The 21,524-nt window shown below is 36.0% G+C and overlaps 1 protein-coding gene across 1 annotated transcript in view; it reads left to right on the forward strand.

Annotated features, from left to right (window-relative positions):
• The window catches only part of LOC124593960 (dynein beta chain, ciliary-like), a 746,507-nt gene that overhangs the window by 438,208 nt on the left and 286,775 nt on the right, over positions 1 to 21,524 (forward strand). Inside the window, exons 27-29 of the mRNA XM_047132308.1 lie at positions 319 to 467; positions 11,715 to 11,966; positions 17,427 to 17,645. Of these exons, the coding sequence (XP_046988264.1) occupies positions 319 to 467; positions 11,715 to 11,966; positions 17,427 to 17,645 (620 nt within the window). The remainder of the gene's footprint in view (positions 1 to 318; positions 468 to 11,714; positions 11,967 to 17,426; positions 17,646 to 21,524) is intronic.

Here is a 21,524-nt window from a genome sequence, read left to right on the forward strand (position 1 = left end):
ACTTTGTATTTCTCTATAGAGTGTTGCTGCTTTATAATTGGCAAGTTGAACTTCATGCCAGCTGCATTGCTGCAAATAAGATGCTGCCTTGGAAGTATTATTACTTTACCTTGTATTATAGGGATTAATTGTAGTAAATTCAGTTTGTACATCAGATTGCACTAACAATTCTAATACCAAGCCCTGTATACACATAGAATAGGAAAAGAAAAGAGAATAATTATATAATAAGGAATTCATGTTTATTTTCCTGTGTGGTATTTTCTCGCAGACACCACCTACTTTCATGTTAAGGTACTGTGATAATTTTTCATATAGGTCTCGATAAGGAAATGCGATCCTGGGATGCCTATGTAGGTCTTGAGGCTACTCTGAAGAATTTGATGACCTCTCTCAGGGCTGTGACAGAATTACAGAATCCCGCAATAAGAGAGCGACACTGGGAACAGCTAATGGCAGCCACAAAGGTCAGTACAAGCTGATTTAAATCCTAATTTGTATTCTCCATTGTGAATAATAATAATAATAATAATAATAATAATAATAATGAAGTTAGTTTATGAGAAACAGCAAAATTTGTGACACAGTGAGGTCAAACTTTCTGAACAGCTGTCTGCTTCATATTTAGTCATTGCAGGAAAAGAAGAGTGAGAAAACTGAATAGGAAAAACAGAAAGTAGACCTGGATACTGCAGGTCTCAAGCAGAAAGGGAACGCTCATTTGCAAGAGAACAAGAAGTATAAATCAGAAAGTGTCCACACTTGAGTTGCAGGATATCAAGAAAAGATTAACACATGTTGTGTCTTTGAACATCACTGTAAATATATTAACAACCTGTGGACATTAATATGTGTACACTGCATATAAAAGAACATTGAAAAAGTATTCAGTATATCATGCTGATTGTAACCAGTGTTTTTCTGTTTCCTAACATTTTCTGTCTTAACAATTGATCAAAAATTATTTTGTTAAATTGCAGCCAAACTGTACTTACAGTGAACTCATGGTAGTTCTTTCACAAAGTATACAATAATATCTTCCTTCTGGTATGCTTCACATAGTTGTATGACCACTTATGTGAGTGTAGTAAGTAGAAATGGCATGGAACAGAAAATATTGATGATAAAAACATACGTATCTTTCATAACATACATTGTACCAACTCAGTTGAATCTCAGTGTAATAATGCATTCCATGGTCTGATATAACATATATTACAACCAAAAAATGCTATCAGAAAATGTTTTGATAATTCATGGCCGTGTTTTATGTTCTTTGGTTTTGACCACAAGATATTATTATGTGGCCACAAACTTTACCTTAAGGCACTCTGAAAAATCATGTATTCAGAGTAAATAAACCAAAAACTACAGAATTGTGTATGACCTGTAACTCTTAACATTGCGCAATAACACTATGATGGCAGAACAGAAGGGACCAGTTTAACATTGAATAGAAAATGAGCCATTAATCATCTGAACATGCATTATTAGAGGAGCAAATCTATAACCATACACCATAAACTTTTGTCCACAATAACATCTGAGCACAGACAAACGAGAAATAGTTTACTGTCATCAAAAATCACATTACTTAACTCATGTCATTTTGTTCCACCTGCTGGTCACTAAACATGTTATAATGTAGTCGTGATGCACAGTTTACTTAGTGTGACTTACACATTTGGGACCACTTCTAAATGCACGTAAAGCAGAGCTTCCTAGTAAATAATTCATTTATAAATGCTTGGTCTTGTATTAAGTGTATCCATTCAGGCTTCCCAGTGGCTTCCTTAGGCTGAATTCTTATTGGTCTGATGTTCACTTGTTGTAATTCCCACAAATTTCAATAAACACCAATGCAGTTCTTTACTACATATCTCATTATTACATGTCTCATGAATCATGCCCGTACTAGATTCCTTCGTGCCTAAAACCAGTGGTTCCCCCTCTAACCATTCACAGTCCTTGTCTCATCATTCCATTACACAGTCTTGTTAATATTACTACTGACTTGAAAGATAATGCCACAGAGACTCTGAAGATAGGACATAGCCACTAGCCTTCAGTTATCAGAAATTTAACAGCTGTATTCCAGATTACAGGCACTACAAACTGGAGGTAATTGTGTTATGCACCCAAAGGCACACCATACCATCACACCTGTTGCAGTGCTTGTATTACAGCGATGAAAGCACTGTACATGTACATGTACATCTACACTCTATAAACCACCGTGAAATGCATAGCAGATGGTACTTCCCATTGTTCCAGTTATTAGGGCTTCTTTTTTCGACCAAAATAGTGATTGCTGTGTTGGCAGTTCACGTGTTCCAGACAACATCGCACTGTCCATGTAGATACTTGCCATGCTGAAAACAAACCTATTTCCTGACTCAAGATGCGTGATGTGGCTGTATGATCCTGTCCTGAGTGAGGTTTAGAGGGGGAGTAGATTACTATGGCCCTTGGCTAAGAGAAGAAAGTGATGTTTGGTGATAGTGTAGAAGGTGAAACATGGTAAAGTAGTAAGTGCTGTGCCTGCTTGTATTCAGAAATGAAAAACAAGGTAGGACGAGAATGAAAATGGTTTGTAAGAGGAGGAGCATTATTTTAATTGAATCAACTGTGGTTATTGGTGAAACATTGTAAATTAACTAAAAGAAATGGTTTTGGGTTATAAGCCAATTTTCAAGCATATTACTGAATCCCACACATGAAAACACTAAGGTAAACACAATTTGTTGATCCTTGGCTTTATGGAAAATTACTTCAGTGACTATTTTTTGACAAATTACTTTTGAAATTACACAATACAGCAATTACACTAACATGAGAAAACATGTATGGGAATAAAGTTGTGCATCAGCCTAGAACTTTTTATCTACTGATGGATCGAGACCCCAAAGTTTTACTTCTATCTCAGAGTTGCGATATCATCTAAAAGAGGTGAATAATTGAATTGTGTTTGCTTGTTTCATCATAGGTATGGGGATATACAAACCTGTTTTTTCTTTGTTTTAAATTTCTAGAATTTGTAAATGGCTGAGTTTAGCCCCTTTTCCTCTGTGTAAGACTTGTACATTTATTATTTATTTTGTGGTTTAATAATAATAGATGTACAAATCTGTTTCGGCTTATTATAAGATGAGTGTGGTGTGTATCTTCATATAATTTTTTCGTCTTAAATGGAGAATAACTTCAGATTTTGGCTTTCTTATCTTCTGAGATTTATAATAACCCCCCCCCCTCCCTTCCCTGATAATGACCCCTTCCATTGTTTTTAAGGTTTGCTTTCCTTTATTTAAATTTTGGAGACTTGTAACATTTTTTTTTCTTTTTCATGCTGCTAGTGCTCAGAGCGTCTTCCAGCAAAATATTCGGTAAGTTATATGTGGTGATACTTACGCGTTAGACATGATTTCTAGGATTACTCTATTTAAGAACAGAAATATTTTATGCATTAAGCAAAAACTCTACAGGGCAGTGATTTCATGCCATGAAAAGCTCTCTCTGAGATTTCTAGGTGAAAATTATTTACCTTAACTGATTTTTACTGTAGCAAGAACATTATATTTCTCATGGTTGCAACTGTAACTGTTGTAATTGCTGTACCTGTAGAACTCATAAATGGTTATTCTGATTTCAGTTAGAACTCAAAGCAAGATATATGCAAACTGAAGATTTGTTTCTTATTATTTTAGAAATAATATTCAGTTTTTAAGCTTTAAGTTATTCTCGAACAGTTACAATGTTTAATATATATAAACTATGTTCGCTAATGAAACTCGAAGAAGTTATGGTAGCAACACAGTCAGGGTGACAGGTGACCACAGATGACTGTTTTGTATTCTCAAACACATTTTGCTTTCACAGTACAGTCCCACTATACACTTTTACTTACATAGGAGAAATGGGAAATGATTTTAACTATGTAACTTCTTTGAATCTCTTCAAATTTTGTGAAATTTTCATCATTTTTACAGCTAAAAACAAATTCCACTTGAAGTTCTATTCTCCAGGCAAATTACTGCCTACTTCAACATCTAGTGACACTTGTTGATTCTTTTGTTGGTCACAGTACATTCTGTTGTTTTATCACAACCTTGAGGCATTGTATCAAACTCTGTTCATTGTTGCTGCCACAGTGTGTCAACTTTGTATACATTTTAGAAAACTGTTCCTATAATTTGATGTCAGGAATAAAACTGTGTATCCACAGGTACTGTGTGTGCAACATGATTAAATTGTCATTTTTAGAATTTTAATTAGGATGCAATATTTGTAGTTGATAGTGTATCTAACAATGATTTACCATTTCATGGCTGTTAATTAAACCTGGGAAAATGTCATCTCATGTGGAAAGTCGGGATCTGCTTTCATGACATTGGTTCAAGTGGCTTGGCTGGTAGTATCATGTGAGGGCCTCTTTCGAGAGTTACAATGAAGACTGCAATAGTTTGTCAGGAAAATGGTACCAGGTAGTTGCCAAAATAGATCACTGAATGGAAGAACCAACCCTCTTTGTTGGTTACAGTGCACAGAGAGACTTCATCCTGAAGGAACGTAGCTTCTAGTATTCACAGTTGGCAGAAATTGGGGAGGTTGGTACAGAAACTGTAGTGCTACTCCAGTCAGGCCGGAGACAGTGGCTGTGTGCGAGTTGTGCTTGTGTGTGTGTGTGTGTGTGTGTGTGTGTGTGTGTGTGTGTGTGTGTGTGTGTGTATGTGTTTTGTGGTCCCACACTTTATATTTCTGATGAAGGCCACAGCCTTGTGGCCAAAAGCTTAAGACCTTAGAACTCTTTTTTTATTGTGCCTGTCTGCAACTCAACGCCTCCTCTTTGTGATGAGTAGTTACATACTACTCATAGGTTCAGTCAATTCTTAGCTATGGTATTCTTTTCTGAGGAAGAAATGCACAAAATATTAAAACTATCTGCAGAAGAGGACCAAAAGAATGTGAGGGCATGCTGAAAAGTAATCTCTCCAAAGTTTTTGTTCTGTTCTCAATATCAGTTGAGGTACTACATGTCGCGCATATTACTTGGTCGACTTTTCTGCTTTGTTGGTGCAAGTTGTAACCCTCTGCCACTAGAGGACTCCAAATTGCAGCATGTAACATGGCAGTGTATAATGTAACATTAGTGCTTGAGAAACAACATGCTGTAATCAAGTTTTGAATTCGAAGAGTTCATCCACACGTGGAACACCCCCTCTTTCAGCATGACAGTACCAGAATGCACATGAGCACTGTGACTTCTGCAACAATGCAATACCTTGGGTTCACTGTCACTGATCACCCTCCATACAGATCTGACTTGGCGCCATCTGATTTTCATCTATTTCCGAAACTTAAACAATACCTTCGAGTACATCATTTTGATGGTGATTAAGTGGTTCAACCAGAGGTGAGGTTGTGGCTCTGTCAACAAAGTAAAACATTGTACAGTGACAGTGTCAACAAACTGGCCTTTCGTCGGGAAGAATGTGTTAGTCGCCAGGGTGACTATGTTGAGAAATAAATATGTAGACATGAAGAGTAAAAAATGTAGAAAGTTAATAAAGTTCTTTATATTTAAAAAGCTTTTAGAGTTTTCTGTAAAAAATTTGGAGGCAGTACTTATCAGCATGCCCTTGCAGTACATCTTCATTTACATTTCACAATTAAGTGCCTAGCAGACGGTTCATCGAAACACATTCAAACTATTTCTGTAGCATTCCACTCCTAAACAGGGCGCTAGAAAACAAAACTCTTAAATCTTTCTGTGTGAGCTCTGTTTTCTCTTATTTTATCATGATGCTCACTTTTCGCTATGTAGGTGGGTGCCAACAGAATATTTTCACAATCAGAGAAGAATGTTGGTGACTGAAATTTCACGAGATGATCCTGCTGGAAAGAAAAATGTCCTTCTTTTAATGATTGCCACCCCAATTCACATATAATGTCTGTGGCACTCTCTCCCCAGTTTCACAATATAATACAAAATGTGCTGCCATTCTTTGAACTTTTTCGATGTCCTCTATCAGTCCCATCTATGCAGAGTCCCACCACACAGTAATACTCCAGGAAAGGGGGGACAAGCATAGTGTATGCAATCTCTTTAATACACTTGTTACATTTTCATAGTGTTCTGCCAATAAATTACAGTCTTTGGTTCAACATTCCAATTAAAATTATTTGTAATTGTAATCCCTAAGTACTTAGTTGAATTTACAGCCTTTAGATTTTTTTTAATTTATCGTGTAACCAAAATTTAGCAGATTTCTTTTATTATTCATCTGGAAGACTACACTTTTCATATTTAGAGTCAGTTTCTGCAGGCTTTCATCTTCTGGTGACTTTACAAGACAGTAAATGACAGCATCATCTGCAAACAATCTAAGAGGGCTGCTCAGATTGTCTCCCATGTCGTTTATGTAGATTAGGAAAGTAGAGGGTATGTAAAACTTCTTTGGGGAATGCCAGATATTACTACTGTTTTACTCAATGACTTTTCGTTAATTACTACAACCTTCCTGACACGTGCTCACAAGTATAGTCGCACAACTGTGGCGAGACTCGATAGGCAAGCAGTTTGAATAGAAAACTCTTGACAGGAATGGCACAAAAGCCTTCTGCAAATCTAAAAATATGGAATCAATTTGATGTCCCCTTTTGATAGCACTCATTACTTCTTGAGAATAAAGAGCTAGTTGTGTTTCACAAGAATGATATTTTCTGAATCTGTGCTATTAGTCAATATATTGTTTTCTTTGAGGTAATTAATAATGTCAAACACATGCTATACATTCCAAAATCCTAATCCAAATTGACATTAGTGATATGGGTCTGTAATTCAGCTGATTACTCCTCTTTCCTTTCTCGGGTACTAGTGTAACGTGTGCAACTTTCCAGTCTTTACGGATCTTTCGATGAGTTAACGGTTGTATATGATTGCTTAGTATGGAGCTACTGTATCAGCACATTCTGAAGGAAACACGCCTGATATACAGTCTGGACCAGAGGCTGTGCCTTTATTAAGTGATTTAACCTGCTTCACTACACCAAGGATATAGTTGAGCTCATTGTAAAGATCTGCTCATAACATTGGAGATTACAGCTGCACTATGGGAGCACATTTACCAATCAGCTATACATATGACAATTACTGCACAGACTACTCTGTTCATGACAATGGAACAAGATCTGGACATAATTTACATTTCCAGTAAAGTATAAACATAAAACTCAAAACAGCATATTCCATGAAGGCATAAAATTATGCAATAAACTGCTAAAGGAAATTAAAGAAATTGCTAAAACAAACTTATTTGAAAGGGTAGTTAAAAAGTACCTGTTCATAAATGCATTCCATACATTGAAGGATTACTTACGTACCACAGAATATGTGTTTGGTAAAAAGTGCAACACAAATAAATAATAATAATAATTATAATAATGATGATGATGATGATGATGATGATGAGAAATATCTGTCATTTCACATAACACTTACACACTATATTTCTTCCTTCATGTTTTCTTTTGTGGAAAAACTTTCTCTCAAAGCTATATAGTATATAATACCAACACCTGGTCCTCTTTATGAGCTCAACATCTCACCTGTTATAGAGGGATTTATTTATTTGTTTTATTTATTTACTTTCAAGTTCCATGGATTGTTGACACAAGTGTATTGCTAGGATATAGAATGTGTTAGATTATTACAATAATAACCATATTTAAATGGTCATGAGACTTACAATCTAAATCACGTGTAAAAAGATAAATAAGGTACAAGTGTTCAAATAACATAGATTATAGTCTTAATGATAGTTACACAGCAAATTATAAGGCTTACATTCTAATTCATATAAAAAAGCATTGTCAGCAATTGATACACCAGTACTACATAGTCATTTCTTATAGGAATGCTTAAAATTAAATACATTTTACTAGTTATTACACATTGTCAAAAACTCCTGTAAATAATAGAAAGAACTATTCAAAAGATAAAGTCTTCGCTGCTTTTTGAATTTAGTGTTAATCCCAATGACTGATTTAACATGGGCTGGAATTTTGTTGTATAATTTTATTCTTGAATAATGTACTCCTCTGTGTGCCAAACTGAGATTTATTTATATCTTTGTGAAGATCTTGTTTGCCTCTTGTATCATGATCAAGGTATTCACTGTGTGTCCTGTACATTTTGTGATTATTGTTCACAAAGCACATTAGTGAAAAAATGTATTGGCATGGCATGGCAAAGATCTCCAGTTTCTGTGGGAGCACCTATGGTGCCCTCTACCTGTAATTCTGATGTCTCTCTTCTGTGCAATAAAAACTTTATTTGCCCATGACTCATTTCCCCAGAAGATGGTGCGAAGTGTTGTAAGTGAATGGAAATATCTAAAGTGTGCAGCTTTGATTGTTTCTAAGTCACAAACAGATGAAATTGAGAAAATGGCAAATGCTGCCAAATTCAGTCTTTTAAATAGGTCAGTGATGTGAACTCCTCAGTTTAGAGAGTTTGGAGTGTTGTTAATGTGTAATCCCAGGAAGCTGGAAGACTCAACTCTCAATATTTCTTTCTTTTCTCCACGTTTTATTTCAATATTTTCCAGTTTTTTGTTTGATGTTTGAAATTGAATGAACTGAGTCTTGTTAACATTGAGGAACAGACCATTGGAAGTGAACTAATGTAAAGCTTCTTTGAATATAGTGGTCGCAGAGTTCTGTAGACTGCAGTTTGGTACTTTCTCTACCATAATGGTTGTGTCATGTGCAAATAGAGTGAAGTGTGCTTTTTGTGACATACACTACGGCAAATCATTGATAAAGATTAGGAAAAGTAAGGACCAAGCACCAAGGACCATGCCCTGTGGTACTCAACATTTCACTGTGCTCAGTCAGAGCAGGCAAGTGCCTTTGCAGAATCGCTGAGTGCTGCCTTCTGCCATTAAGAAATGATTCAAGCTACATCCCAACTTTACCACATAAATCATAGTGCTCATCCTTCATAAGTAGAATTTTGTGATGTGCCAAGAAAGATTCCAATGAGCAATATTTTATTGTTTATGGATTTGATGAGTTGGTTGACAAATGAGGAAATGGTGTGTTCAGTTGAAATACTCTTTTGGAATATAAACTGATTTTTATTAAGGATGTTATGTTTATTAAGATGATCCATGATTCTTCTCAACACTACTTTCTATAGGGTTTTAGAGAGACTTGTTAGCAATGAAACTGACTGGTAACTGGAAACCTCAACTTTATCACCTGTTTTGAACAGTGGCTTAACATTTGCATATTTGAGTCTATTGGCAACAGTACCTTGATGTGTAGACTCATTAAATTTGTGACAGAGAACTTCAAGAATAAATTTGCATTACTTTCATAGACACATTATCCACTCCAGTGGAATTTTTATTTTTCATTTGGCTTATTACCTTCTCAATCTCAGTGGCTCTAATACAGAGCATATGTGTCTGACTAATTTTGTTCTGCACTGCTTTTTAAAGAAGGTTCAATCATAGATCCTATACAAACAATTTGATCACCCTCTGTCAAAAAATGATAGTTAAAGATATTTGCAACTATATCACATTCATTTACCGTGCTTCCATGAGGACACACTTCGATACTGTCTGTATCTTCTGAAATTTTTCCTGTTTCGCTTTTGACCACCTTCCAAATAGTTTTCATTTTATGGTTTGAACTGTCAACTTCAGATTTGATAAAAATGCTCTTTGATTTTTAACTAATTTCTTTAGGATGGTACAGTATAATTTGTAGTGGTCCCTATCCTGCATTTTGTTAGAATTTCTGAGTAAAACATAAAGCATTCTCTATGTTTTACAGAATGTTTTGATTCCTTACTGAGCCATTGTTTCCTTTAATCACTCAGGTTGGCACTTTATGAATTTTTTTTAGGAAATACAACTTCAAAAAGGGTAACAAATTCATTCAGAAATAGATTAAATTTATCATTGACATTTTTAGCCTTATATACTGTGTCCCACTGTAGCTGCTGCAAGGTTTCTAGATTCTCACTGTTGATTAGTCGAAATGATCTGTTCATAAAACTACTCTTGTTAGCAGGGCTTACACCATGCATTTTTAACACCTGCCCATTATGGTCAGACAGGCAATTTAAGATTTGTGTTGCACATATTTTATCAATTCTGTTACTGTCTACAAATGTACTGTCAATCAGACTTTTGTAGTCCTTTGTTACTCTTGTGGGAAAGTCAACAACTACCCTCAAATTAAAAGAGCTCATTACATTCTCAAAATCTGTTCTGTCATTACTACAAATAAAAAAAAACTTACTTTTAAGTCACCAAGCATGATAATTTCTTTGTTTTTGAGAACTGGAGACTGGGAGTGAGAAATGAATGAACAGTGTAGCATTAGCCTTTTACGTTACTGGATAACTTATTTGTAAAACAGTATTGTACACCAGGAATTAACCAAATCAGGTAACATTGTTTTAAACAGAGTACCATTGTATTTGGGAGAGTGGAGGATCCAGTTTTCATCCAGCCATCCTGGTTTAGGTTTTCTTTGGTTTCCATAAATTACTTCAGGCAAATTCCGGGATGGTTCTGTATCATACTAGACCTTAAGTATGTAAATGTCTGTGTATGTAAATTACTTTATATTTTTTGTTCTTGAATTATAATACCAAGGCATGTTCGATATCTTTGTGAAAGATATTGACACATGAATGAAACTACTGATAGTAAAAAATGCAGATTAAGGCACTCTGACTTAAGCAAATGAGATATACGACATTGTCATTTATGAAGTTACTGGCTGACTAAAGTCCATTGTCATGTTAGAGTATAATGTATAGCTTCCTTGTCATTTCCTCTCATTCTGGTGCAACAGCACTTATAAAAATGTGGATACAAAGGGGGAAAGAAAAGTTGGCATGTAACTTTACTTTAACTCCATTTACAGGTACTGTAGCCTACAAGTCTCTTTCAAAGCAGACAGGTGGACATCAAGATTTCAATTTTTTCAAAAAAAGGTTCTTGCTGTCTAACCAACATCAAATTATTTACGATTTATGTCCCTAGGGGAATGTAGTAACAGGGAACTTCACACTTCTCCCAGAGTAAATAATGTTTGAGTAACACACTGATATTTCGAGACAGGTAACACTGGACACTTTATGCTGTGCAGCCCAGTATTTTCTGGCAGTATAATTTTCTCACAGTTATTTTTTTTGGTGTTCATCTGTAGATCCTCATCATTTCTGCCTATTTCCTGCCTGTTTCTGATGACAACATTTAAAGAAATTTAGTCTCCTTTTCTCTTTCTAGTTCATTCATTCACACATTGTGTTCCGTAACCCTGTAATGAAGGAGTGCCTTCAGGGATATGCAATGAATCATATTATACATTAATAAGCACAGGCAACCACTGCAGTCTTTGTTGTTTGTCCTTGTGCTGGTTTCATGTAGTTCTACATTCCAAAAAGGAGTTAAAAATCCTCTTGAAACTCAAATCAGTAGGTGTCACCAATTCATTTTTTATCTTTTTTAATTTTGTATGTGCTTTACAGTTATGTAAGTTTATCAGTCATAATTGATAGTATGAATTTTTTTGACTTCTTCTCCAATTATTATTATGTGCGAACTTGCTACTTATTTAATGAGAAAAATCAGTGGGAGAAAATTCGTTAGTTGAATGTGTGTTAAGATAAATATTGTTGTTTGTTTCAGGTTAAATTTGTAATGGATGGTTCAACAACTTTAGCTGATCTATTGGCTCTTAACCTACATGAGTTTGAAGATGAAGTTAAGAATATTGTTGACAAATCTGTTAAAGAAATGTCAATGGAAAAGGTACTTAGGGAACTTGAAATTACTTGGGCAGCTATGGAATTTGATCATGAAGTTCACACTCGTACTAACTGCGTTATTTTGCGAGCTAGTGAGGAGCTAATAGAAACTCTTGAAGAAAACCAGGTATTGGTTTTGCTTATATTTCTTTCTTCTAATATTCTAAAGGGATCTGTAAATAGTTATACTTAATCCCATAAAAGTATGCAAAGATTAAATTACCCACAACATACATGGATTTAATATTGATAAACCAAGATTGCTATGGTTGCTTCAGCTTTTAGAGTCACAGAAATTTTTAAACAGTTTGTACAGTATTAGACTATGCATGAATGCCTTTTTACAGCAATGAATTAACTGATGTAGTGAGCAAAGTGATAGGTTGAGCTTCATGGAAAGGACAGATTTTGATACAAGTGAGCGGACAGACAGGGAAAAGAAGACAAAGGTATACTGGAAGGGGAGGTAAGGGAAACAGGATATGTAAAGAAATAAGGCAGAACTGGTAATTAATATTGCACATAAAGATCATAATAGTTTTATTTGTGAATTTATTTGACACATACAGCACAATTAAATTTTTCAAGACTAGTATTCTGCTTAGGTGTTATCTGCATCCACAGAAGTAGATTTGGTGACAGAGCCATTTTTTTTTTTTTTTTTTCATGACACAAATTCACATGTGAATTTTCTCCCATGCTTTTGGGTGCAACTAAGGATGACGAAGTCTTGGTGGTGTATGTACGTGTTGCACTTATAACACTGTGTTGCCATCTTAATTCTGAGGCCAGTATTAGTTTTTTAGGGGTACTAATAAATTCTTCTCACTTTGGGGAGCTTAAGTCATTTACAACTTTACATCTGTGATTTGTAGTTACTTTTCCCATTAATAAACCCCTCAGAATAACAGCCCTTGCATGAAGTGCCAAAGTTCTGAATGGTGAATCCCAAGAAACAATGAATAAGTTAGAAATGATATCTGCACTAATAGTCTTTCTTTGTATACCAAAAGCATTGATCACAAAGAATTTGTACTCCAAGGGCAGAAAGCCAATACTGCTTATGCCATAGACATGCTGAAGAGAGTGAGAAAAAGGATCATCTGGACACAAAAGGAGACTGCCAATATCACAATGGAATTGCTCCCAGCCCCACATCTCTATGCGTCCAGGATTTCCTGGTCAAACACAACTTGACAATACTGCTCCAGGCCCCCTTCACTCCTGACATTGCTCTGTTGGACATTTTTCTGCTCTTGAGAATGTAGAATGTGTTGGAAGAAGTCTATTTTGGGGCCATCAGAGTGATCCAACTGCCATGAAAAAGTTTCTGAAAGACATTTCCATTGACACCTTTTGTGGCGCACTAATTGCACAGCAGAAACACTGAAACAAAATATGAATATGAAAGGGGATAATTTCAAAAAAATTTTAAATCTTTGTGAGAATATGTTGATATTGTTCCATGAAGATTCCTCAGTGAATTGAGAAGCTACCATTTCATCCTGTTTCATGTACCAGTTTCTGATTTAAAGCTTCATCTACTGAATAGATAACTGCTCTGTTGTAACACTGTTGCTATCAAATACAGAGACAAATAATTGCACTGTGTATATGCTCATATTTAATCTCTATGATAAGAAAATGAATATAAATAGCTATTATTTGATAAATCATGTTTATAAGAGGCAGCTGTTTTTATAGCTATTTTATGCAAAGATAAATTTAATGGCTATCATTTCCATGTTGGATGAAATAGAAAATTGAACTTTTTCAGTTCTTCTACCAAGCAAATCATACCTATAAAGCAGACATGAATCCGTGGTTTTAGTTTGAAAAAAAGAGTCTGAAAGTTTTTATATAGTTTTAATCAGATTTAATAAGATATGGGCATAAGAGAACAATAAACTCCATAGTTGACTAAGAAAATAAAATTGATACCACCAGAGCTTCTCCTAGCTTTTCAAATAAAAATATTTGTATTGTTTGTTGTAAATAGTACAATCCATATTACCTCCATCCAGAATTATTCCATTTTGAAAGAGTCTTTAAACAACACAAATTGTTTCTGTGATCAGCATGTATTTTTGATACATCTGAACATTTATAATACTCAGCAGGAAATTGAGTGTCAGGATAAGTGTCTGAATGTGTTTGTAAATGGTTGATGGCTTTCATCTCAGAATCTCCGGTTGATGGTTCGTGAACGATTTTTCTGATTTTCGCCAGTATCATTGGCTGGCATTATTATAGTTTGTATGTCCATTGGTGGTACCAGCTCAAGTGTTATAAGCAAGTAGATATTCTTTGATTTCATTGTACAAATTCCCACCTTACTAAATAGAAGCCTACATGATATTTGTGAATTAACACCACATTTGCCCTCATAGCTTACTTTGGTCTGAAAATGTTCATTGTGCCTGAACTGAGCTGTCCCAACATATTATCCCACATGCCATCAAGAATCAAAGATATTTAAAGTAATCAATATTCAATGTACTACTAGTCCTAATTGTGGACTCCATTCTGTAGTCTTATTCATTAATGATGAATCACAGCTTTAGCCTCCTTTTCCACATTTGATGTGACGCGTTCTCAGATGCCTAATGAGCACTATTTCACTTCCTGTGTGTCCTGTATCAGTATGGAGTGTGTACATCAATAAAGTGCATTATTGAATGAATTATAAGTTCCTATACTAATGAAGTATTTGACAGTAGTTCGCCAACATCTACCATTTTGTGAGTCCATGTTGCTGGCAGCTGCTTATCTTTTGGAGACAAAATGTTTGGTACTGCTGATAGATACATATAAAAGTACAGACACTACCATAGCTCTCAGAACTATTAGTTCCTACCCAGCAGGAGGGAGAGAAAGGATGGAGCTCTCATCATGTGGTCTGAGTTACCTACTATTCATTGTCAACCTTCCTCAACCTATACCTCTCCTCACGTAGGAAGTGAATAAAAATTCCAAAAGCTAGGATAGTGAGTGTACTTTTAAATGTGTCTAATGACCGTATGTTTCTCCTCCAGATGGTGAATTCTTGTCAGCAGTTAATCAAAATCTGATTATTATCTGTGAGGATGAATCCACAGAACTCAACAAACAAACTCCTTATCACCTATCTCATGAACTCACCGTAGATGAGAACATGCTCTTGTGGAGTGGCCATCTAGGTTGGAAACTCATAATGCATTAATGGATGCAGTCTTCTTGAACAATTTTTACAGAGGAGCTTGTGGCAAAGTTAACCTGTTGGAACTCTTTTCTAACAGGAAGGACAACCCATCAGACTAAGCAGCCTAAAAACTTTGGAAATGAGAAGAAATGAAGGAAGATGCATGTTGGAGCAGGGCTTATTTTCATTTCCCCTTTTGCTCTTCGCATGTGGTATCATGAGTCACAAACTAACCTTGACAGGATGAGGTTACCTGTGAAAAGTGTGATTCTAATGTCCCCTATGTACATGACTGCCAAAAATATTCTTGGCTCCTAAAATTATGAACCAGTAGACTGAAGCTAGTATCACTGCTTGGAAATTGTATCTGACTTGGTACATGCTTCATAATCTCAAAGAGATGGAAGTTTGAAATTCCCGTACCTAAACAAATCATTGATATGTGATACTTGACATTTTGATATGTGATACTTGACATTTGTGTTTTTTGGCAATCAGCTTTCAACTGCAGCAGAACTGTCATTTCTATGTAGCATGACTATATTCAAATAGTTTGCGTAAGAATCTTTTGCATCCAAGACGGTACTAAAGGAAAGTTCTACTTCGGTTAATATTAACATTATCAACTAAAGCTACAAATCAGTCAACTGCTGAATTAGAGTAATAATACACCAATTAAATTAACAAATTTTTTCCTGTATGTTATATTTCATCTAATGTGGCCAGAATCCTCCAGATTTTTAAAGTTAACATAGCTGCTCACACACCATCTGTGTTTACTCCCCTTCTTTGATGTGGGGAGGTTAACTAAACAATCAGATGTATGGAAGGCTAGAGTTAATATAATGCTTTGCCAATGACACACACACTTCAGCACACATGAATTGTAGAAGAGCATTGCGTTTAATGTCAACATGCACTTGCCTGTTTTTGCAGCCCACTAAGTCTGCTATTGCCAAGCGCAGTACCTCCACTAGACATCCAGTGGAATATGATACAGCAATTAGTTAAAACACAGCAGCTTCATTCAGGGAGTCTGTGAGATACACTTAGTGACAAATCTTATTAACAACAATAGTGACTATCCATTTATTTGTCCTCGGTGTTCCTGCCTTTGTTTTTACATAGTGGTGTTATATCTGTTCTTGTAGTCTTGCCAAATGTACTAAATAAACAGAGCAGTGTGGGAAATGGGTCTTCGATGACTCATCTGAAGGAGAATGATATGTCCAGGTGGAATATTATGTGCATGTATGGTTTATAATGCCACAAATACTGAAGGACACAATACTCTCACTTAAAAATGTGTTTTAACCTCCACCACCAATTTTTCCAGAATGTATCTTAATAAGAGATGTGTCACTGCTTATCATTACCTTAAAATAAACCAATGTTTCATCATCTTTACAAAAGTCAGAATAATGAATTTCAATATAAACTGCATTATGTATGTATGCTTTTCTCAAATGCAATAAATCACATAACCACTGAAATAAATTTTTTTACAGACTCACAGCATATCAAGCAGCACATTTGGGACATTGCACTTCGATTACCCTCCATGAGATATGACTCAGGTTTGTCTGCACTCTGTTCCCCGGCACACTTGCATTTTGAAAGTTTTAAATTTTTATCTATCCAGTATTTATGCTTTGCTATTATTTGCATGGACACTTAACTGTGGCTGTAAGTAACTTCGTATTGACAAAGAGGCATGACTCAAAACAGTAAACTGTATCATATGTAGGCTGTCCCTCATTAGAGTCATTGGACACATTGCCTCTCGTGCTTCAGCAGACATCTGCGATGTGGAGTTGAAGGCAGCAGCTAAAAAATATATTGCTAATTATGTTTCATGTGATTGCTGCTTCCATGCCATGTGACTGTTGCATTCTGGTCTGAGCTGCTGGAGATAACGTTCGTGTGTGTGAGATGTGCTTGCTTGTGGGACCAAATGTGTATGTGTTTCTTTTCTTTTTCTGATGAAGGCTGTGGCTGAAAGCTAATGTGTAAGTGTCTGTTAATTGTGCCTGTCTGCAACTTAACATGTCATCTTTATGAGAAGTAGCAATCTATCATTTCCTTACATTGTTGATATTCCAATCTGGAGTTTCCATTATGTGATGAGCAGTATTTGTGTGGGCCAATTCCATCTCTTTTCAAAAATGAAATTACAAATATCTGCCAAAGCACCAGAGAAAATGTGCTTGATGACTCTCAGGAGAGGCAGTTCATGTGCATATATGTATGTATGTGTATGTGTGTGTGTGTGTGTGTGTGTGTGTGTGTGTGTGTGTGCGTGTTCAATTTTCTTCAGTTTCTTATTATTGGCATTCATCCATGTTGCTTATTGTTCAGTTGCTGTGCTTCCAAATATTACAAATGAAGTACTGTTTCATATTTCAGGTTCAGTTACAAAATCTCATGAGCTCAAAGTACATTGCATATTTTTTGGAAGAAGTTTCAGACTGGCAGAGGAAATTGTCCAATGCAGATCAAGTAATATCGATATGGTTTGAAGTTCAGCGCACCTGGATGCATTTGGAATCTATATTTATTGGATCTGAAGATATCCGTAACCAGCTACCAGAAGATTCTAAAAGATTTGATAAAATTGATAAAGAATTTAGAGTAAGCTTGTTGCACATTGTGTGGCGTTCCCTCTCCTAGCATTTAATAAACATATTGTCTCACACCTGTGTCTGCTTCACTAGGCATGATCTTAATGAATTTAATATGCCCTTCCCTTTCTCTTTACATTACCATTTATGGTAGGATGTATAGTTTCAAATGGAATAACTCCTGTAGTTTACTCATCTTTCATGTTGCAACACATACAGGACACACTGTGGGTATATACCATTTGATTTTATAAAGTGCAGTGACAAGTGCTTGATCCATAAAACAATAGTAAGGAACTTCTTTAGGAGGTGAAACATATAAGAAAAACAAAATATGTAACTCACAGCTAAAAAACTTCTTTCCACAGATTGTAAGTGAAATGGTGGTGAAGGATCTGAAATTCAATAAGTCAAAAATTTTTAAGTATTTTCCTGATGAAAAAAATATAAAACGTATCATAAAGATATAAACGTATAGCTGCATAAAGATGTAAATGTATAGCTACCTACAATGATAAGATTACTTCTAGACTGTTGTAATCAATGACAATGAAAGGAAAACAGTTTATGAAGCATTACTGTACTTAAACAAATCACATTACTGCAGTGATGAAGTGCAGATGTCAGGCATCACATGCATTCATATTTTATGATATTATTATTAAAAATGCATCAGTTGGTTCTGTTAAGAAATGGTAAAGGAGTTGACAGTCAATAAATTATTTACACTGTTTGAAATGTCACCTTATTCATAACTTAACTTGATATGAATGCTGGAAAGTTATGTTGAATTGGCAGAGATATATAGTTTGTGACAAAATTTTATTAAGGGGTAAACATGCTGAAGTCTAGTAGTTAGTGTACTGAATTAGTCTGTATGGGCTTCTGCAGGACATTCTTGAATTAAGGTTCATTTAAATTTGCGCAATAAGTAATTTATATAATCTGAAAGCTATAAAAGTTACTCCAAACACACCCTCTACGATGGGGGCAGTGGCTGATGGAGGAGGGGTGGGTGTGGGGGAGATAAATAAAGAAATAAAACGCTATGAAGGAATTATCCAAGTGGGATGGGGATGGAAATTGCAAGATTTGATTTACGTGTGCAGACAAAAAAATTATTGCACTTTCAGAATTTTTTTTTGATTTATTCACAAACTGAGCAGTCAATAATGCATTGGTCCACCTCTGGGCCTTATGCATGCAGTTATTTGGCTTGCCATTAATTGATAGAGTCGTTGGAGGTCCTGCTGGGGGTATTGTGCCAAATTCTGTCCAGTAAATGCTGTAGATCATCAAAATCCCGAGCTGGATGGGGAGCCGTGCCAATAATGTTCTTAATATTCTCAATTGGGGAGGGATCTGGTGACCTTACTGGCAAAGGTAGGGTTTGGCAAGCATGAAGACAACTGGTGGGAACATTCACTGTTTGCAGGCAGGCATTTCCTTGCTGAACTGTAGCCCAGGAAGGTTTGCCATGAAGGGTTACAAAATGGGGCATAGGATGTTGTCAACATACTACTTTACTGTAAGGGTACTGTGGATGGCAACCGAATGGATCCTGCTGTGAAAAGATGTGGCACCCCAGACCATCTCTCCTGGTTGTCAGACCATGTGGCGGTGAACAAATAGTTGGTATCCTACTGCTGTGCTGGGTGTTTCCAGACACTTCTTCAGCCTGGAATCTAATTGACTGGAGTAGAATTGTCTTCAGTGATGAGCTCTACTTTGAACTGAGTCTTGATGACCAGTGCATGTCTGGCGACACCCCAGAGAGTGGTGAGATGCAAATCTGACCATCACCCGTCAAATGGCCCGACGGCCAGGAGTGATGGTCTGTGGTGCTGTTTCATTTCATAGCAAGACCCCTTTGGTTGTCATTGACAGTACCCTTAAGGCTAAATGGTACATCGACAATATTCTACTGCCAGTTTTATTGTCCTTCATGGCAAGCCATTCTGGGATTACATTTCAGCAAGATAATGCCAGCTTGCACATGCCAAGAGTTTCTACTACTTGTCTCTGTGATTTCCAAACCCTACCTTGGCAAGCAAGATAGCTGAATCTTCTCCCAATTAAGAATGTTTGGGGCGTTATGGGTATGGCCCTGCAACCAGCTTGGGACTTTGATTATCTAACCCACCAATTTGACAGAATTCAACATGGTATACCTCCGGAGGACATCCAGCAACTCTATCAATCAGTGCCAAGCCGAATAACGGTTTGCATAAGGGTCACAGGTGGACCAACGTGTTACTGACTTGCTCAATTTGTGATGCTCTTTCTCTTGAATAAATCATCCAATTTTCCTGAAATTGTAATCTTTTGCTTGTGTATACATGTACATGTATATCACTGACAACGATTTCCATCCCATTCAGAAACCTTCATAGTTTTTTTTTTTTTTTTTTTTTTTTTTTTTTACAGGACTTGGAGTGGAATGTTTGTCCAAGAAGAAGAAAAAAAATCAAAAACTAATGAGGTCTAAAATGAATTACAATCTGATCTTACTTTCTCTATGGCTTTTTTTAAATACCATATGATATGATGTATGGGGTAAAAAGAAGTGTGGCAGCTTTTTATTTTTGCACCACGCATCACAAACAAAGCATTGTTTAGGCATTTCAGCAGGTATGTGGTATGATTCTTCCAGTTGAATCTATTATCAAGTTTTAATCACAAGAATTTAACACTGTCAACCTCTTCTGTCTTTATATTTTATGTATACACTGTATAGGAATGCTTTGCAGTTTCTGCACTGGACTTAATGAGTATAAAGACAGTGAACTGAATATAAAGCATTTATTAGCATTCATAAAGGATTCGTTAACAGTTCATCTTAGAACTAACCTTGATTTTGCCATTTATTAGAATGTTTAGATTATTGAAAAGCAAAAGAGACTTAGCATCTGCTGAAGTTACTGATAATAGGTCATTAATACATGCAGGAACAAGTAAGGGCCCTTAGATGGAATCTTGTGGAACACCACATGTAGTTAAAATGGAATAGAATATTTATAGGTCTTTCAGTGTTTTTCATGCAATAAATCTCACCAACATATACAGTGTAGTTAAGTTTTATACATTTTTTTATACAGTAATCACATATTTTCTGCAATAATTACTGTAGACTGAAGTAATTAGTCAATAGTACACAGAACATGCAAGAAGTGGTTGGAGGAGCTTAACTGCCAGAGGGCCTCTTGGAAACTGTGTCTGCTATGCCAAGAGAAGAATCATGAAACAATTGTACCAGTCAATCAATAAGAGCACGCAGTCAGTGACATACATTACATAAATGCATTTTTTTGACAATGCCACTAAGTGTGGAGTCTTGTACCACAAGGAAGCAAGGGAGAGGATGTTGTTATGAGTTGCCAATATCCTCTTTCAACACAAATGCACATGTGGACCAATACATTTCTTTATTTACATGAACTGGAAACTTAACTTAACTTGAATAGAGTCCATGTACCACAATCATACTATCTCTCTACCATTCCACTCCCGAACAGCGCGCGGGAAAAACGAACACCTAAACCTTTCTGTTCGAGCTCTGATTTCTCTTATTTTATTTTGATGATCGTTCCTACCTATGTAGGTTGGCCTCAACAAAATATTTTCGCATTCGGAAGAGAAAGTTGGTGACTGAAATTTCGTAAATAGATCTCGCCGCGACGAAAAATGTCTTTGCTTTAATGACTTCCATCCCAACTCGCGTATCATATCTGCCACACTCTCTCCCCTATTATGTGATAATACAAAATGAGCTGCCCTTTTTTGCACCCTTTCGATGTCCTCCGTCAGTCCCACCTGGTAAGGATCCCACACCGCACAGCAATATTCTAACAGAGGACGAATGAGTGTAGAGTAAGCTGTCTCTTTAGTG

Source organism: Schistocerca americana, chromosome 2, assembly GCF_021461395.2.
Source record: "Schistocerca americana isolate TAMUIC-IGC-003095 chromosome 2, iqSchAmer2.1, whole genome shotgun sequence".
Lineage (NCBI taxonomy): Eukaryota > Metazoa > Arthropoda > Insecta > Orthoptera > Acrididae > Schistocerca > Schistocerca americana.